This window comes from Sphaerodactylus townsendi, linkage group LG03, assembly GCF_021028975.2.
Source record: "Sphaerodactylus townsendi isolate TG3544 linkage group LG03, MPM_Stown_v2.3, whole genome shotgun sequence".
Lineage (NCBI taxonomy): Eukaryota > Metazoa > Chordata > Lepidosauria > Squamata > Sphaerodactylidae > Sphaerodactylus > Sphaerodactylus townsendi.
In genome coordinates this window covers 14,136,840-14,156,483 of record NC_059427.1, presented here as the reverse complement: position 1 = coordinate 14,156,483, position 19,644 = coordinate 14,136,840, and the positions used below count along the sequence as shown (strand labels likewise).

The window sequence follows — 19,644 nt, the reverse complement described above, 5'->3', positions numbered from 1 at the left end:
AGAACACGCCAGCTGGATCAGACCAGAGTCCATCTAGTCCAGTGATCGCGAACCTATGGCACAGGTGCCAGAGGTGACACTCAGAGCCCTCTCTGTGGGCACGCACAGAGTGCCCCCCGCCCCAATCCAGGCTGGCCTGGGCCACTGGGCTCGATTATTAGCATTAAACCTAAGACCTAGTTTTGGGGAAGCAGTGTAGGTAACCCTGTTAAGCGCTGTTAAACCCCACTGATTTTCATGCAAAGAACTAAAGCACGATCCTTTACCTGGGATTAAGCTCAGTTGCTGGCAATGGGGCTTGCTTCTGAGTAAACCCTCCTAGGGTCGTGATTCACCTGTTGGAAGAGTTGCACAGTTGCTTCAAAGCAAAGCCACCAACTATCACCAAGCTTACTCCCGAGTAACGCACACCTCAGAGCCAACCATTTTTCCTAAACTAAAACCTGAGTATTCAGGTTAAATTGCCGTGTTGGCACTTTGTGATAAATAAGCGGGTTTTGGGTTGCAGTTTGGGCACTCAGTCTCAAAAAGGTTCGCCATCACTGATCTAGTCCAGCACTCTGCTACTCGCAGTGGCCCACCAGGTGCCTTTGGGAGCTCACGTGCAGGATGTGAAAGCAATGGCCTTCTGCTGCTGCTGCTGCTCCTGAGCACCTGGTCTGCTCGGGCATTTGCAATCTGAGATCAAGGAGGATCAAGATTGGTAGCCAGAGATCGACTTCTCCTCCATCGAGGATCGATGCTTCCTCACTAAAGATTAGAGTCCACTTCTCTTAACCACTACACCACAGGTGTCAAACTCGCAGCCCTCCAGATGTCCATGAACTACAATTCCCATCAGCCCTTGCCAGTACAGCCAATGCTCATGTTAGGAGGGACTGATGGGAATTGTAGTTCATGAACATCTGGAGGGCCGCGAGTTTGACACCCCTGCACTACACTATTCTGGCTCTCCTGGTTCCCATTCTGAATTTCTGCAGAGACAATTGCATGGAGTTAAAGATTTCCACGAATTATCACATTTGTGAATAACTTGAGTACGTGACCCTGCCTTAAACTCAGACCTCCAGTTTGTCAAGGTTAATATTGTCTACTCTGACTGGCAGTCACTCTCCAGAATCTCAGCTCACCTGCTACCACCAGGTCCTTCTCATTGGAGACGCTGGGAATCGAACCGGCGGCCTTCTGCATTCGAAGCAGATGACCCTACCACTGAGCCATAGCCCCACCCCTTTTCATTAATGGCTAGAAAGGCTATGGCTGGTCGGTCGTAGGGAATGGAAAGTACTCTGCACATGATCCAGAACACCCTTTGTCCTTTACGTGCAACTAAGCTGTGGAGCTGGCAAAAAAAATCTCAAAATACGTCATCAATTTCAATAAGCCTTTATTGGCATATACACGATAGCATAAAATTACAGTTCCAGTTAAAAAGTGAATAGTAAAAAACTTCGCGTTTGTCATACATTCAGTTTACAAACTTCTGACAAAAACTTTGCCGCTATAAGGCAACAGTGAAAATCCTGACAATTTAAAAGCATAACTACTTTATCTGATTCAGTATAATCAATCATAGAGTCTATAGCTTGGGATAACAGGCTGGATCGGAGTTCTTGGTATAATAAGCAGTTCAGGAGAATGTATGGGATGGAATCCAGCTGTCCTATGCTACAGGACATCTGTACGTCATCTATTATAGCTCTGTGGTTCTCAGGGCAATGAAGTGTATTAGGCTGAGAGAGAGAGAATGAGCAGGCAAAGGTGAAACAGCTAGCTTCACCCCAGAGTAGGGTTTGAATATGGCTCTGTCAGGTCACGTCTCACATTCAAAGTGCAGGAAAAGAGATTCCACCTAAATACTAGGAAGAACTTCTTGATGGTAAAGGGCTGTTTGACAATGGAATTCACTGCTTTGGAGAGCGATGGAGTCTCCTTTTTGGGAGGTTTTTAAACAGAGACTGGATGATCATACGTCAGGGGTGCTTTGATGGTGTGTTCCTGCATGGCAGCGGGTTGGACCAGATGGCCCTTGTGGTCTCTTCCAACTCTATGATTCTATGATTCCTACCCCTACACCACACCCCCTCTCCTCTTCCGGATGCTTCCGCACTAAACGTATACTTGCCTGTCCTAAATTTCTGAGAACAAAGGGCTTTAACCATCAGGTACATCGCCCCACAAGTGAAGACTCGGTAAACCTGAGCAGCCAACCCCATTCCTCTCTCATTGTTTCTGTCTTCCCATTTCTTCCATTAGGGGAAAAGTGTAAATATGATCCCTCCTTTCGTGGCCCCATCAAGAACAGGTAAGAAAGCTTGCGGGGGAAGGAGATGATGGGATCTAATGGGTTATGGACTTGCTTGTGGGGATTGAGCGCTGCTTCCATTTGGAAAGGCAAGGTGGCCCCTGAGGCTCTTGCTCAGTAGGGGGAACGCTCCCATTTTCTGCTTGTTGAGACATTGCAAGCAGCAAATTCCCTGTTTCTCTTTAGCCTTTCCCATGAAGACTCGAGAGGGACAGGTTGGGGGAGTATGTCTATGCACTAAGGTTGCCGACTCCATGGCAGAGGAATTCCTGGAGATTTTGGCGATGGAGTGAGTGGAGGGAAGGGAGCAGGGTCTTATGCCACAGGCCTGTTATGCACGAAGCACTTCCTGTGATGCTCCTTGCCCTGCAGTGCCTTCCCAGTAGCGCCTCCTCACGTTTCCTTGTTTACACGTGAGGAGGTGCCCCACTTCCTGCTGTATGGCTCACTTCTGGGTCACTCCCCCATCCAATGCAAGATCGAAGATGGCCGGCTTTTCTTTCAGTCCTTTAAATGTAATATTGATATGCCGCACATCGATATTGCGTAGACTGCTATTGGGCTTTTTTTTTAGGGAAATGCCAGCCATCAATCCAGCTCACCAATGTAATTCAACAGGTCAAGCGTTAATGTAATTCAACAGGTCAAGTGTTTAACATGTGCCTAGGTTCAACTTGTTTTCGACTACTTCTTCATCAGAAGATCGCCTGAATCTTTTCCTCTCAGTAGTAATTCCCAGTACAGTCCTCAGATGTTTTGATTCTATAATAAAATTCAGACAATAGGGGATTCACCCAGGTCCTTGGTAAGAATATTTACACATTGAAAGAAGTTTGTTATTTTAGATTGAGAATTACTTAGTTATACTTAGTATATTCTTGCATTTACATTGTAGAGGAAAAGACTGAAGCGATCTTCTGACAAAGAAGTGATCAAAAACAAGCTGAACCTAGACATTTGTTAAACGACCTGTTGAATTACACGCTTGACCTGAACCATGTTGTGGAAAACAATTGACCTGTTGAATTACATTTACACTTGACTTATTGAATTACACTGTGAAATGGATAAGATACAATATTGTAATAAGTGTGACCTTAAACACTTGAACTGATGCATTAAATGTATATATGATAAATCTTTGAAGAACACCACCTATTTGTTGCACAGAACCTTTGTAGGACAAATACTAAGTTGTTTATTTTGTATGATGAAGTTTAGTTTGAGATAAGAAAACAGTAGACAAATGTATTTTGGCATATTTCTTTATTGGCTATATTTTTGGTAGATATAACTTTCAGATGAGTTTGATACATAGTGTACCAACCTCCCCCCATCTCTTTGGTTATTATATCCACCTGGAAGTTGGCATCCTATGCATACCTGTGTGTTGTGGAAATCGAGGCAGTGATGGAATGCTTAGGGCCGTGGTGGCGAACCTTTGGCACTCCAGATGTTATGGACTACAATTCTCATCAGCCCCTGCCAGCATGGCCAATTGTAGGGGCTGATGGGAATTGTAGTCCGTAACATCTGGAGTGCCAAAGGTTTGCCACCACTGGCTTAGGGGGTACCATGCAAGGCAATTCACACAGGGGTATCTCCAAGAAATAGTCTTGGTGGTGTAGGTGGGGCTGAATAGAAGCCAGGATTCTTGGGTCCTCTTCGAGAGGAATGGGTTATAATCCCAGGAGCAGTGAGGTGAGGATGTCGGGCACACCCACAGTTGTCTATAAATTGGGCAACTTCAGATTTGGGTCACTTATTGGGGGTTAGCCGGTGAGGAAGAAAATTCATTCTGTACATTCTTAGAGACATCCTATACAATCACTTCTTGAACACCTGGAGCCTGACTGAAATGTAAATGCTCCGGTCAGTGCAGAGCCCGGACAGCTTTCTGCATCCCACTTTCTAGTTTGTGGTGTGTATCTGACCACACCGTTCTCCTTTTCCAGGAGCTGTACTGATATTATTTGCTGCATCCTCTTCATGGCCTTCATTGTTGGCTACATCGTAGTAGGAATTCTGGGTAAGTACTCCAAAAAGCAGTTTTCCTCAGAGTGGGGATGAGGAAAGTAGAACCACATACAGAAACTCAGTTTCGTCTACCTACTTTTCAATACTATCAGCGCTACTTAAGGAAACCTGTTGAAAAAACTAGAACTGTTCAGTTTTTGGCCTTCTTCTCCAGATCTTTGGAAGTTCAACCTCTAAGTGGTCATCAACAGATGCATTGGGGCTGGAGGGCCCACACTTGGAAATTCCACTTGTGGGATGCTAATGTTTTCATTCTTTCCCATCCCCTTCAAAACTGTCTGTCCAGGCAAAATGTAAAGCAAGCAACTCATTATGAACATAATCAGATCCATTGTTAAGGTTACCAGCCTCCAGGTAGTGGCTGGAGATCCTGTTACAGTTGATCTCCAGGCAACAGAGATCAGTTCTTCTGGAGAAAATGGCCGCTTTGGAAAGTGGAGTCTATGACCATATACTAGGCTGACCAGACATCCCGCTTTTGGCGGGACAGTCCCGCCTTGAAACAACTTGTAGTGTTTTGGAAGGCTGCCGCACTGCCTTCTGGGGCGCAAGGCAGTGCAGCAGCCTCCTGCGCAGCCGCAGGAGCGCACGGCCTTCTGGGACGCTCCCGTTTCCTGTGACAGGGCGGGAAACGGGAGCGCCCCAGAAGGCAGTGCGCTCCTGCAGCCGCGTGCCCACGTGGCCGCCCGCCCGTCCCGGTTCGCAAAGGTGACCATCTGGTCACCTTACCATATACCCAATAGAAATACATTCCCTCACCAGCCCCACCTTCCTAGGGCTCCACCCCTCACATCTCCAGTTGTTTCCCAACCTAGAGCTGGCAACCCTATCCACTGTGGACAGAGGTTCCAGGTTGCTCTATAGGTCCAGAAGAAACATCCCAAAACAAAAGCCAGGAAATACTTTTTATTAGCAGCAAGAGTGCTTACTGGGACACCAGTGAGTGAGCACATTAGACCTGTGCTCTCCTGGCTGCACTGGTTGCCAGTTGAATTCCGGATCATTTTCAAGGTTTTGGTATTAACTTCTAAGGCTTTGAGCGGTCTGGGACTGTCGTATCTTCGGGACCGCATAGTAATCTGCTGGTGGTCCCTGGCTCCGGGGACATTCAGCTGAGTTCACCATAGCCAGGGCCTTCTCGGCTCTGGCTCCTATCTGGTGGAACTCCCAGCAGACATCAGGGTCCTGTGAGATATAAATCAATTCCACAGGGCCTGTTAGACCAAAATGTTCTGCTGGTCTACAACTGAAGACTCCGATCCTGAATTGGGACATCTTGGCCCACCAAATTTAATCCCTCCTCTCTCACCCAGACGTTTTAGATTCATGATGAGAGAGGGTATCTATTTATGGTATACTGGAAGATTTTAATGTGTTAATTTGTAGCGTTATTGTTTTTAAATATGTATATCAGTCACCAGGAGCCTGGCTTTTGACCAGGGAGGGCAGGATATTAAATCAAATAAATAATAAAACAATAATAATTAGAACCAACCAAACTTTGACAATATAATGTGCAGTCTTTTGAGTTCTCCAGAGCTCTTCATAAAGCTAGATGTTTAAAAAAAAGGAGAGGTAGAGAAACAAATATCTCTCAGGTCCTGATCTTACAGGTAAGACCATGCTCTGAAACATCTTAGTTTTCCTCCCCCTCCCCCCCACTCACTTTTTGGACACCCAGCCCGAAGGAAAGTTCTATAGAAGTTGAAAGCTTGAGCACTTCATATCTCTTAGATTGGTCTTAATAAAAGGTCTTGCCTGGCTTCTATTTCCAGACCGATACTAAGACTGAACTTTCTATTATCAGATGTTTGCGCCCCCCCTTAAAAAAATGAGAGTTGTTATGGCCAATTTGCTTACAGTGCCTGTGTTAGCTGGAAGCTGGTGCAGCCTAGGCTGTGTACAGTGAATGCTTGTAGCCACCACAATGTGGTGTAGAAAGCCTCTCTGTGCATACAAAAGAGGCTTGGGAAGTGATTCTTGCTAAAAACAAACAAACAGGGATAATAAATCCAGAGGAATGGCCTTGTTTAAGAACATAAGAACTAGCCTGCTGGATCAGACCAGAGTCCATCTAGTCCAGCACTCTGCTACTCGCAGTGGCCCACCAGGTGCCTTTGGGAGCTCACATGCAGGAGGTGAAAGCAATGGCCTTCTGCTGCTGCTGCTGCTCCCGAGCACCTGGTCTGCTAAGGCATTTGCAATCTAAGATTAATTGTGAAATGTCAGGGGGTCCGTCCCTCTCACTCTCATTTCTTTCTCTCTCCTGTTATTCCAGCCTGGCTGTATGGAGATCCTCGTCAGGTGATTTACCCCAGGAATTCAACGGGTTCTTATTGTGGAGTCAGCGAGAATCGGTGGGTTTATGTTGAGACCTGTGGGAAAGGAAAGGGAAGCCCAGCAGAAGTGGGCATGGTGTCAAAGGAGGTTCTCATGCGTACAAAAGATTGGGATTTGAAGAAGAGTTTGGATTTATATCCCCCCTTTCTCTCCTGTAAGGAGATTCAAAGGGGCTTTCAATCTCCTTTCCTTCCCCCCCTCCCCCACAACAAGCACCCTGTGAGGTGGGTGGGTCTGAGAGAGCTCTGAAGAACTGTGACTAGCCCAGGATCACCCAGCTGGCATGTGTTAAGCGTGCACAAGCTAATCTGGATCACCAGATAAGGCTCCACAGCTCAAGTGGCAGAGCGGGGAGTCAAACCCAGTTCTCCAGATTAGAGCGCACCTGCTCTTAAACACTACACCACACTTGCACCAGGAAGTTGCCTGTGAGGACCCTTGGGTCACAAAGACCGGTCTGCTGGGCCGAGAGCCTCAATAGGGCTGTCATTTCTGTCAGGCAGAATGCTTCTGAATGGGCCCTGGATGTCCCACATGGGGTGGCCGATCTCCAGGGTAGGGCCCCAAATCATATCTGATCTCCAGACGACAAAGAGATCAGATCCACTGGAGAAAATGGCACCTTTGCGGGGGTGTGTGTGTGTGTGTTCTGTGGCATTTCACATCCCAGCTGAGCTCCCCGCTCCACCCTCCGTGGGCTCCACCCTCCCATGGCCATGCTGGCAGGGGCTGATGGGAATTGTAGTCCATAACATCTGGAGTGCCAAAGGTTCACCACCACCGGAACCGTTAGGCGAGCAGACCTTGTTTGGTTTCAGTTTTCAAAGAAAGGGAAGGGAGGGGGTTGGCTATAGGGAGGGGGCGACTTGGCCTGCAGTAGAAGGCAATCTGTGGCCAAGCCAGGTGTATGCAATTGTGAGGCACCTGCCTGGGAGAAGCTCATTTCTTCGCTCACCAGTTTTAGAAACTTTTAAGGACTGGTCTTTGACTGCAGTGATAAAATTCATTCATGCTCACCAGTTTTCTGAGGGTTTTTTTTTTTTTACCCCCTGCTCCATTAAATATTTTTTTAAAATTTTATCTCCAAGACTCCGTGCATTAAGCAGGCCTCCAGGAAATGTATCACCATTCGGCCTGCACCCAATTCCCAGTACCACATCTCTGGTTTTGTTAACGATTGTTCAACCTAGTAATGAAGAAACTTGGCCTGGTCGATTTCTGCTTTCTGAAGTCGTTTGTCTGGGCTTGTCAGTGTCTTTACTGAAAGCATTTGGCCTTGCGCGTGGCGTGGGATCCGAGTTGCTGACTCTGTGGCCCTGAGGAGATGCTTCGTTACCTTTCCCCCCATCCATCATTTCAATCTTTCTGCCTTTCTCACTACAGCAAGAAGCCTTTTGTCCTCTATTTCAACATGATCGACTGCATCACCTCTCTAAACATCATGGCTGCCGCAATGAATGGCTTGCAGTGCCCAACACCACAGGTAAGGAAGCCTTATTTTTAAAATGGTGGCTGCAGCAGCAAGAGGCGTGGGAAGTTATGACCAGAGGTGGGATCCAGCAGGTTCTCACAGGTTCCCGAGAGTAGGTTGCTAATTATTTGTGTGTGCTGAGAGGGGGTTACTAATGGGTGATTTTGCCACGTGATTTTTGCCTTAGTTACGCCCCTCCTCTCAGCAGTAGCGCGCAGCAGTCTAGCAGGAGGTGCATCGGCGTGCGTGGCAGCCTGCGCCTGTGTGCATTCGTTTCCCGCCCAAGGACCAGAGCAGCGGCTGCGTCCTTGCCATAGCCCCGCCCAGGAATGCCCCCCCTGGAATGCCTGGCCATGCCCCCGTCGTGTCTCACCCAGCCCCACAGTTTGAATCCCACCACCATGGGAACCTGTTACTAAAATTTTTGGATCCCACCACTGGTTGTGACCCCTGGGCAGCTTTGGTGGGATTCAAGCCTTCTTTGCCCATTATTATTATTGTTGTTGTAAGCTGCCTTTCTACTTTGCTGAATGCAAAGTGGCTTACAATGTAAATGAAATGATTATTTTAAACATATAATTTTAATGTTTAAAAAAAACCCCTAAAACAATTTAAATTCTCAATTATGATTGTCAATAAATAAAAACCAAATTAGTCAAATATAATCTTAAATGAAACTATCTTCAACTTCCTCCTGCAGATCGAACATGAGGGGCATCATGTGATCTTCCCTGGGGAGGTTGTCCAGTAATTGTGGGGATGCCACCAAGAAGGCCCTGTCTTGCGTGCCCACTGAACAAACTTCTTTGATAAACGGGACAGTCAGGAGGGCTCCCCCTGTGATCTTATTATCCAGACAGGAAAACATATGGGAGAAGATGGTCATTCAGATACCTTGGTCCCAAGCCATGTAGGGCTTTAAAGGTCAAAATCAGACACTGTGAGTTGGGCTTGGCAGCAGATCGATTACCGTTGTAACGTCTGTAACACACTCACAGTAGATCGCCCAACCAGCCGTCCAGCCATAGAATTCTGCACGAGCTGTAACACCTGAACTCTCTTCAAGGGTAGCTCTAAGTAGAGCCCACTGCGGCTGTCCAGTCTAGACGTAACTATGATGCACTGTAGCTAGATTTTACTGAACCAAGAACAGGCCCCTGTGCCTACAGCAGCTGTGTGAGAAGCAAAACTTCAAACGGGAGCATTTTCCGCCCTTGTTACCTCATATCATGGTAGGAAAAGCTCCTCTTCATGAATTTCTCCTTGGCGTAGAGGCACATGAGCGGCAAAACGTTGGCAGTCATAGCTGTGAGAAGAATTCAAACCATTTCAAAATCTGGGGAGAAGGGCAGATATTTATTACCCTTCCTCCGGTGGGTTGGGGAAAGACTAAGGAGGGGGAAATTTGACAGAGATTAAGAGAAATGGGAATTAGGGAAACTGGGTGGTCTGTAAATGAGCAGTATGCCTAATCTATCCTTGGTCCCCAATGTAAGGAGCATACAGTCAGCGCCAATGATAGTTTGCCTTGGAGACTGTGGAAAGACTCTTGGAGGATAATAGCCCTCCCCTTGAACTCCTATGCAGTGGCGTAGGAGGTTAAGAGCTCGTGTATCTAATCTGGAGGAACCGGGTTTGATTCTCCGCTCTGCCACCTGAGCTGTGGAGGCTTATCTGGGGAATTCAGATTAGCCTGTGCACTCCCACACACCCCAGCTGGGTGACCTTGGGCTAGTCACAGCTTCTCGGAGCTCTCTCAGCCCCACCAACCTCACAGGGTGTTTGTTGTGAGGGGGGGAAGGGCAAGAAGATTGTCAGCCCCTTTGAGTCTCCTGCAGGAGAGAAAGGGGGAATATAAATCCATCCTCCCCCTCCTCCTCCTCCTCCTCCTCCTCCTCTTCTTCTTCTTCTTCTTCTTCTTCTTCTTCTTCTTCTATGTGAAATTGGTGGAGAGCTGTATAACTAGGCACAGTAGGTGGAGTCTGTCGTACCATGTCAAATTTCCTCCAATCATACCTCTATTTTGCAATCCTGGTAAATTTCCTTCTCTTGTAACATCCTAGAGAGGCTGTGGTTTTAGGCTTGAGTGCTCTGGGTACTGCACAGTACTATTGAAAAGGTGTGTGGTGTGTGTGTGTGTGTGTGGGGGGGAAATAGGGCCCTTGCATTGCCATCTCTCAGGAGGCTACAGCGATTAGTTAGGCAGAGAGTATCCTTACCAGGTGCTTCGATCAATCCCATCCCGATATGAATGAATTCTCATCTACACTGAAATCGTGCGATCATCCAACGTGCAGCATCACGTAAGTGTTGCCCCCGGTATCAAAGTTTATTCGACTTGTTATTTTCCCTTCCCTCTCCAGATCTGTGTCTCATCCTGCCCTGCCGATTTCTCTGTAGTACTTCCCACCGACTTCGTTAGCACACCTTCTGCTGTGTGGAAAGAGGAGTGGTGCCAGCCCAGTATTAATCTCACTACTACCCATCTGGTGAGTCTGTGTCGTTGACTTGTTTTCCCCTTGCAGCGCTGACCTAGTATTCACCCGCTACTATCCTATGGAATTGACTCTGTTCTTGTCTTCTATACATTTGGGCTGTCAGTCTGCACAGAGATTACAGAGAGGCATCCATGTTGGTCTGGGGCAGCAAAATAAAAAAAAGTGGTTTAATTAGTGGATGCTGTGCTAATATTTATCTAGTGCAGTGATGGTGAACCTATGGGACAGGTGCCAGAGGTGGCACTCAGAGCCCTCTCTGTGGGCACGCGCGCACAGAGTTCATCATGTGGGGAGTTCATCATGTGGGGGGGGGGCAGAAAATCACCCTCCCACACACACATACATCTAGGCTGGCCTGGGCACAATCTTTTACCTGGGAGTAAGCTCAGTTGCTGGCAATGGGGCTTGCTTCTGAGTAAACCCTCCTAGGGTCACGATTCACCCATTCGAAGCATTGCACGGTTGCTTCACCAAGCTTACTCCTGGGTAACGTACACCTTGGAGCCAACCTTTTTTTTCTAAACTAAAACCTCAGTATTCAGGTTAAATTGCCATGTTGGCACTTTGCGATAAATAAGTGGGTTTTGGGTTGCAATTTGGGCACTCGGTCTCGAAAAGGTTCGCCATCACTGATCTAGTGACTTTTCTTGTCACCCTCTGAAGACTTTATTCCTAGCTGCACCAGTAAAATAGTGGCATGTGCTTTTTTCCAGACTGTGTCACAGATACTAGATAAACAACTTTGTCCACAATTTATGGTCCCGTCCACAGCAGGTAAGTGCTGTTTGCAGGGTATGGTTAGTGTGGGAAGGTGGTGCAACAGTAAATATTAATAATAATCGAACTACCACTACTGTTGCCCTCTGGCTATAACTAATATTTCAGATACATATATCTATATACATGAGTTTATATCATTGTTCATATTTTTTATATTTCATTAGTTATAAATACAATCATTTCTTGTCGACTACATCCAACAGGTAAGTTCAACTTATTTTTAACAATTATAACAAATAGATTCAGGGTCATCTGTATTAATTCAGGTAAGTATTTAGTTCACACTCTCCCATCAGTTTAACATCCTTAAGGTAAGTATTCAATCAATGCGAAAACCTGTATATATACAGGACTGAATATATTTATGTATATACAGGTTTTCGCATTGACTGAATACTTACCTTAAGGATGTTAAACTGATGGGAGAGTATGAACTAAATACTTACCTGAATTAATACAGATGACCCTGAATCTATTTGTTATAATTGTTAAAAAATAAATTGAACTTACCTGTTGGATGTAGTCGACAAGAAATGATTGTATTTATAACTAATGAAATATAAAAAATATGAACAATGATATAAACTCATGTATATAGATATACGTATCTGAAATATTAGTTATAGCCAGAGTGCAACAGTAGTGGTCGTTCAATTATTAGTGTGGGAAGGTGCCACGGCTCAATGGTAGAATTGCCATTGGGCACACAGAAAGTTCCAGGGTTCAACTGGTTGTTGTGGGTTTTCCGGGCTTACAGTCCAGGGTTCAGTTTGGTAGCAGGCGATGTGAAAGACGTCTCTGCCTGAGACTCTGGAGAGCTGCTCCCAGTCTGAGTAGGCAATACTGACCCTGGCTGACCAGTATTCAGTATTATTTAGTGCTAGGCATGTTCGTGGATTCGTACTCCCGGATTGGAGAGCTCCTTGACCTTGATGATTTGTACGGAAGGGATAATTGGACTGGGAATTTTAGTGACAAAAATTTGAGATTCTGTTAGTCTCTGGTGAAATCTTCAGTTTGGGGGGAAGGGGAGGGGAAGAAAAGGTCTGAGGGGAACTTTAGGATTTAAATGCTGTTCCATTCAAATCTTGTGTATTGTCACACATTATCCTCTGATGTGGAATGTATTTGGCCTTTGTTCCTGGGTTTTTGCTTGTATGAGGGGAGACCTTTTGTAATTCTTCATTGTGGATATTAGGGGTGGCAATTCAGTAAACCCAAATAACCCCCAAAACTCTGAAAAACCCTTATTGGGTTTGTTGGGGGGGTTATTTTACTGAAAAAAACTCAGCCAAATTAAACTTGGTGCTGAAAAGGTCAAATAGGGTCGTTTCCCCACTGACCATGACCACCCTTTGCTGCGCGCTACTCTCAGCGCGTGTCATTTCTGGCGTGCTCCCGGGCTTTGGGTCATCAAAAGGCGCCATTTTGAGGAGCACCAGGAATGACACGCGCTGAGGGGGCGCGAGAGTGTAGCGTCGGGGCGGCTGCGTTGTCGCCACCCCTGTAGTGCGGAGTGCCGGGGGACCCCGCGCTACTTTGGTAGAGTAGCGCGCAGCAGATGGTAAGTGGGAAAACGACCTAGGTTTCAGCTGTTTTGGCTTTTTATTGCAGAAAGTGAAGCTCTCTGATTTCTGCAAGCAATCCCACCCCCCACCGTAAAGCCAGTTTGTTTGTTTGTTTGTTTGTTTGTTTATTATATTTGTATACCGCCCTCCCCCGGAGGGCTCAGGTAGGTGAACATAAATATACGAATAAAGCACAAAAGAAATCAATAAATCTCAATAATTAAATAAATCATAATAAAATGGCTCTATATACTTTAAATCATTAAAATCCCATTAAAAGCAGCATATCAGTATCAAAGTACAATAAATTGTTGTTGACTTTGAGACTGGAGCTCTTTCCTCTGCAAGTAACCCCCCTCCCAGGGGGGTTCTCCCCGTCACAACTTCTCAAGTGCATGTGGACTTGAGAAGCAGTAGAGGAGATCTGAAATTGTTCGGGTATCGGCTTTATTCGACTTTACCAAAAATTTCTAGGTTTTAAAAACACAAATCCGAAATTTACTGAGCACAGTCATTCACGTCCAGCCCTTGTGGCTATTAAGGGAGGAGCTCTGGCTGAGGACTACAGCATCTGCTTTATATGTGGAAGGCCCGAGATCCAATTGCTAGGGTCTTGGCTAACAGATGCTGGGAAAAGACCTTTCTCTGCCCTAGATCCTAGCGCAGTGGTGGCGAACCTTTGGCACTCCAGATGTTATGGACTACAATTCCCATCACCCCCTGCCAGCATGGCCAATTGGCTATGCTGGCAGGGGCTGATGGGAATTGTAGTCCATAACATCTGGAGTGCCAAAGGTTCGCCACCACGGTCCTAGCAAGTCACCGCTATCAGAACAGACAGCAGTGAACTGGATGGTCCGGGGTTCTCCAGTCTGAAGCCCGCTCGCATTTTGCCCTGGAGGCCGGGAAGCGCTTCTGGGGGACCCACTGCAGGGCGCCTAGTCCGACAAAAGGCAGCCAGCCTGGAGTCGCTGTCCAAAACCCCACGAGCCCTCCGGCCTTGAATTAGGACCAAGTAATCTCTTCAGCCCTGATTTCCAATTTTGACCTTTCTCTCTCCCCTCCCCATCCCCCAGTCTTCAATCGTTGCTTTCCAACTTTCAATGCCTCCCAAGACTATTCTGACAAACACCTGTCAAATGAAACGCTGAAGAAGATCACTGATGGCTCAAAGTAAGTGCTCAGATTTCTAATCTCAGACAAAGCTGCCTTGAGTCTGAGGAGATAAGGCTGGATTTTAACATTTTAAATAAGGCTTCTGAACTCCATGAGCAAGCTATTTTTGTGTAAAACTCTACTATTTTTGTGTAAAACTCTACTATTTTTGTGTAAAACTCTTCTATTTTTGTGTAAAACAAGGTAAGGGATCACGTACTTTTATGTACTTTGCTTATTTTGTTTACAGAGAAATACCAATCCAGTCTTCTTAGCTGGATTACCTTGAGTTATTATCTGTAAAAACAGAGAAAGAGTAAGTGTTATTTAAGTGACAATATGAGTTAAAGTGTTACAGGTGTTAATACACCTTTATGTTTTGGTGCACTTATTTAACCTATCAGGTGCACCTATCCTATTTTTTGATGACTGAACCTCCAGGTGGGGCCTGGAATCACGACTCATCTCTAGGCTACAAAGTTCTGCTCCCTCAGAAAACGGCTGCTTTGGAGGGAGGACAGTGTAGCATTGTATCCCACCGGGACCCCTTCCCTCCCAGGGTTCACTCCCAGGCTGCACTCTCAACATCTCCAGGAATTTCTTTGTCTGGAGTGGGCAACCCTAGAGGCCTTTCAGATTTGGACAGGGAGCTCCTCATCCTCTCCTTAGCAGCCCTGTTGCAAGTGCTTTAGTAAGCCAGAGACAGTGGTGACCTCCAGCCTTGAGCATCACTTGCTGATTTTCACCTGTCAGTGTTTTCTGTTAAAGGACATGGGAGAAGTCCAGTCAAAAGTGCTGGGTCTGGCAGTGACACAGAGCCTCTCCAGTCTCCTTGCTCTCCTGTCCTGTTCCAGACCTTGGTCCCTATCCCTGTCTGATGACCCCTTTTTGGCCCCTTCTCTTAACAGCCAGATTCTTGAGTCGCTCAACGCCAGGAATATTGGGTTGAAGATCTTTGAGGATTTTGCACGGACGTGGTACTGGATCCTGATGTGAGTGACTTGAGGTGGTGAGGGTGGGAGCTGGAATTGGGCAGGAGAAAAGGACAGCTTTTTGTTTGTTAGGGGACAGGAAAGGAATTAGGAAAGGAATTGAGAATAAAACTGCAAGGATTGTCATGCCCTTATATAAAGCCGTGGTGCGACCGCACTCGGAGTACAGCGTTCAGTTCTGGTCGCCACATCTCAAAAAGGATATCGAAGAGATAGAAAAAGTGCAGAGAAGGGCAACGAGGATGATTGAGGGACTGGAGCACCTTCCTTATGAGGAGAGGCTGCAGCGTTTGGGACTCTTTCGTTTGGAGAGAAGACGTCTGAGGGGGGATATGATTGAAGTCTATAAAATTACGCATGGGGTAGAAAATGTTGACAGAGAGAAATTTTTCTCTCTTTCTCACAATACTAGAACCAGGGGGCATTCATTGAAAATCCTGGGGGGAAGAATTAGGACTGATAAAAGGAAACACTTCTTCACGCAACGTGTGATTGGTGTTTGGAATATGCTGCCACAGGAGGTGGTGATGGCCACTAACCTGGATAGCTTCAAAAGGGGCTTGGACAGATTTATGGAGGAGAAGTCGATTTATGGCTACCAGTCTTGATCCTCTTTGATCTGAGGTTGCAAATGCCTTAACAGTCCAGGTGCAGATTTTGTTCTGTGCTCTATTTGTATGTTCATGTTCACTGCCCTGAGCCCTCCGGGGGAGGGCGGTATATAAATACAATCAATCAATCAATCAATCAATCAATCAATCAATCAATTTATACAAGTTCCTGCTGGTCCCTAGCAGAGAGACACAGAATCCACTGATCCTCAGTCAACAACCTGAAAGATCAGGATGACGTGGTTGGCTGGGCGGGCAGGCAGATTGCCACGAAACGTAGGAGAAGGCCACCGTTTTCTCACTCAAGTCTTGCCTTCTGCTTCTTCCCTCCCCTGCTGCGCCCCAAGAGTGCTGGTCATTGCGATGGGATTGAGCCTCCTGTTTCTCCTACTGCTGCGTTTTACTGCTGGGTTCCTGGTATGGATTCTCATCCTTGGTGTGCTGGTCGTCATTGCTTATGGTGAGTAAAATTACCGTGTTTCCCCGAATATAAGACAGTGTCTTATATTAATTTTTGCTCCCAAAGATGCGCTATGTCTTATTTTCAGGGGATGTCTTATATTTCTGTATTCTGTTCGTCAGGCATGCTTCCAAACAAAAACTTTGCTACGTCTTATTTTCGGGGGATGCCTTATATTTCGCACTTTAGCAAAACCTCTACTATGTCTTATTTTTAGGGGATGTCTTATATTCAGGGAAACAGGGTATGGTGCATCCAGAGAGCAAGGACGAAGGAACTGTTTAATCCATGGCTCAAGGCTAGAATGCAGTGAAGTAGCACTAGTGTGTGTGTGTGTGTGTGTGACGCACTGGGTGCGTGCTGGTACAGGAGCAGGGCGGGGGCATGGTGGGGGCGTGGTGGGGCACAGAGCGCACGTGTGCCCTGGAAGCAGTTCCCCCTCGCTCCAGCCCTGGTAGAATGTCTGCTTGACGTGCAAAAAAGTTGCGGGTTTGATCCCTGGCATCTTTGGTTAGAAAAGATCAGGTTGGTAGAGATGTGAGAGACGTCTGCTTGAGACTCCGGAGAGCTGCTGCCAGTCTGTAGACATTGTCAACTTGGAGAGCCCAAGGGTCTGATTTGGTATAAGACAGCTTTGGATGTTCATGCTTATGCTATGGCATAAGATCCCATGGGTGATTATCTGGTGGAAGTCCATAGCTTTGGACCCCCTGGACCAAACTTCACAAAACCTGGGTGGTATCAGTAAGAGACTCTCTTGATGATACCTCCCAGGTTTGGTGAAGTTTGGTTCAGGGTGTCCAAAGTTATGGACCCTCAAAGGTGTAGCCCCCATCTTCTATTAGCTCCCACTGGAAACAATGGAGGATGGGGGCACCCACTTTGGGAGTCCAAAATTTTGGACCCCTTGAACCAAACCTCACCAAACCTGGCAGGTATCATCAGGAGATTCCCCCAAACAATCCCGGAAAGTTTGGTGCTGCTAGCCCAGGGGTAGGGAACCTGCGGCTCTCCAGATGTTCAGGAACTACAATTCCCATCAGCCCCTACCAGCATGGCCAATTGGCCGCAGGTTCCCTACTCCTGTGCTAGCCTAAATAATGTGCCCCCTGCAGGCCAAAAACCGAAAAAGTACTGAAATGTTTTAAAAACCCACAAACTGAGGGGCGGAGCTTCAGACATGAATGCGGGGGTTGAACCCCCCCCTTACCTATGTCCTTGATTTATATGCTGCTTTTCTCAACCGCAAGGAGACTCAAAGGGGCTTACAAACTCCTTTCCTCTTCCTCTCCCCACACCTTGGGAGGTAGGTGGGGCTGAAACAGTCCTCAGACAACTGTGACTGGCCCAAGGTCACCCAGCAGGTTTGATGCGTTGGAGTGGGGAAACAAACCCAGTTCTCCAGGTTAGACTCCCCTGCTCTTGACCACTCCACCATGCCAATATTATCGCCTCATAACATCTAGCATGGGGAAAATGGTAGAAAAGCACTGGTTGATGGCTTAAAACTGTTTTTTAAAAAACATTTTAAATATTTATGCCACTAGAGGTTATGAAACGAAACATTTTTAATAACAATGGCAGCAACGGGTTAAGGTGAAGGGAGTATATGCATTGCTGGTAGTCTCACAAGAGTGTCTATGGCCATGTTTCAATGGAAAAAACACTACTGATTGGTGGAGTATCTGCTTGGCATGCAGACAATTCCTGCTTCAGTGCCTGCTATCTCTGCCCTGCCGCAACATCAGGCACGCACTTGAAGTACTCTTCAAAAGGAAAAGCCAAGAGCAAGAGCAGTAGGAAGTTTGCTGTGCTGAGGTTCAGTTTCCATCACCTCCCCTTCCCCTCCCCCAGAGGCCTCTTGCATAATCAGCCTGAGACTATGTATTCTTGCTTTGAGACTCCTTATTTCCTGAAAGAAGCAGGAGGAGTAGCAGTGGCGTAGTGGTTAAGAGCAGGTGCACTCTAATCTGGAGGAACCAGGTTTGATTCCCCGCTCTGCCGCTTGAGCTGTGGAGGCTTATCTGGGGAATTCAGATTGGCCTGTGCACTCCCACACACGCCAGCTGGGTGACCTTGGGCTAGTCACAGTTCTCAGAGCTCTCTCAGCCCCACCTACCTCACAGGGTGTTTGTTGTGAGGGGGGAAGGGAAAGGAGTTTGTAAGCCCCTTTGAGTCTCCTTACAGGAAAGAAGAGGGGTATAAATTGATTTTTTTCCCCTCAGCTAAATGTAGCCGGAGACTCTACTAATTTGTTTGTTTACTTGTGTGTTCTGGTTGTGGATTTTATTTGGAAGCATGATGGGATAGATATTTTTTTTAAAAAGATAAAATTTAGACCAAAGAGATCTGGAATAAAATTTTAGTACTGTCACAAAACTCATCGCACAGTCTTTGTCAGTTGGAATCTGAAGGTTTGTCTATATTTTAAAAATACATGTCACGTGGTCTGCTTTCAAGATGGCTAGCAAAGAGACAGCAAGCTGAAAATGACCAAACACACTGTTTTTTTAAAAAAAAGTAAACAGAAATGATCAACAAGATATGAACAGTCTTGTACATATCAACAAGATATGTACACTCATGACTGGCATGGAAAATTCAACAAGATATGAACAGTCTTGTACATATCAACAAGATATGTACACTCATGACTGGCATGGAAAATTCAGCCACATGAGTCTAGTTCCACCCTCTCAGTCATGTCTAATAAGTTAATGTTGTGTATGTCACTGACTCCGCTGTGCACCATTGGCAGGAAAGTGGTGAAACAGAACAGTGAATACTTTATTTGTTTACTTGTGGCCCACCAGGCCTTACTGTGACATGAGGGACTGAGGAATAACTTTGAGGGTTTCTCTCCATCCCTGCCTCTGTGTTTCAGGAATCTACCACTGCACCATGGAGTACCTTAAATACAAGGATCAGGGAGCCACAATTACTGACATTGGCTTTACCACAAACCTCAGCGTCTATGGCAGTGTCAAGGAGACCTGGCTCGCTGTCTGTAAGTCTGCATGGAGATCTTTGGGCTCACGTAGCTCAACAGGGTGTGAAGGGGAGAAAACAAGTCATCTGACCCAGGTCAGAAAGAGAGATTTGGTGCCAATTACTTTTTGCTAGGCTCTGGGCCTCCTACCTCCTAGATTTTAGTTCTCCTGTTTACTTTGTTTCTGTTCGTTCGTTTTTATAGTCCTAGTTTAAATAAACTGGCATTTTATTTGATGCTGTTCTCTTTTTTGTGAGTTTGCTCATAAACTGTACTGAATGCTTTGTTCTTTTTTTTAGGCAGAGGAGTGGGATATGCATCAAATGTTTGATTAGGAAAAACGGCATAGTAACAGAGAATTGACTCTTCCCCTACCCCCAAGTGTAGAAAATGTTGACAGAGAGAAATTTTTCTCTCTTTCTCACAATACTAGAACCA

At 46.2% G+C, this 19,644-nt stretch overlaps 1 protein-coding gene across 1 annotated transcript in view; it reads left to right on the top strand.

Annotated features, from left to right (window-relative positions):
- Nucleotides 1-19,644, top strand: part of SLC44A4 (solute carrier family 44 member 4) — a 63,911-nt gene that overhangs the window by 22,126 nt on the left and 22,141 nt on the right. Inside the window, exons 2-11 of the mRNA XM_048489066.1 lie at nucleotides 2,257-2,305; nucleotides 4,261-4,334; nucleotides 6,621-6,699; nucleotides 8,066-8,165; nucleotides 10,517-10,642; nucleotides 11,365-11,425; nucleotides 14,076-14,172; nucleotides 15,063-15,146; nucleotides 16,105-16,217; nucleotides 19,102-19,224. Of these exons, the coding sequence (XP_048345023.1) occupies nucleotides 2,257-2,305; nucleotides 4,261-4,334; nucleotides 6,621-6,699; nucleotides 8,066-8,165; nucleotides 10,517-10,642; nucleotides 11,365-11,425; nucleotides 14,076-14,172; nucleotides 15,063-15,146; nucleotides 16,105-16,217; nucleotides 19,102-19,224 (906 nt within the window). The remainder of the gene's footprint in view (nucleotides 1-2,256; nucleotides 2,306-4,260; nucleotides 4,335-6,620; nucleotides 6,700-8,065; nucleotides 8,166-10,516; nucleotides 10,643-11,364; nucleotides 11,426-14,075; nucleotides 14,173-15,062; nucleotides 15,147-16,104; nucleotides 16,218-19,101; nucleotides 19,225-19,644) is intronic.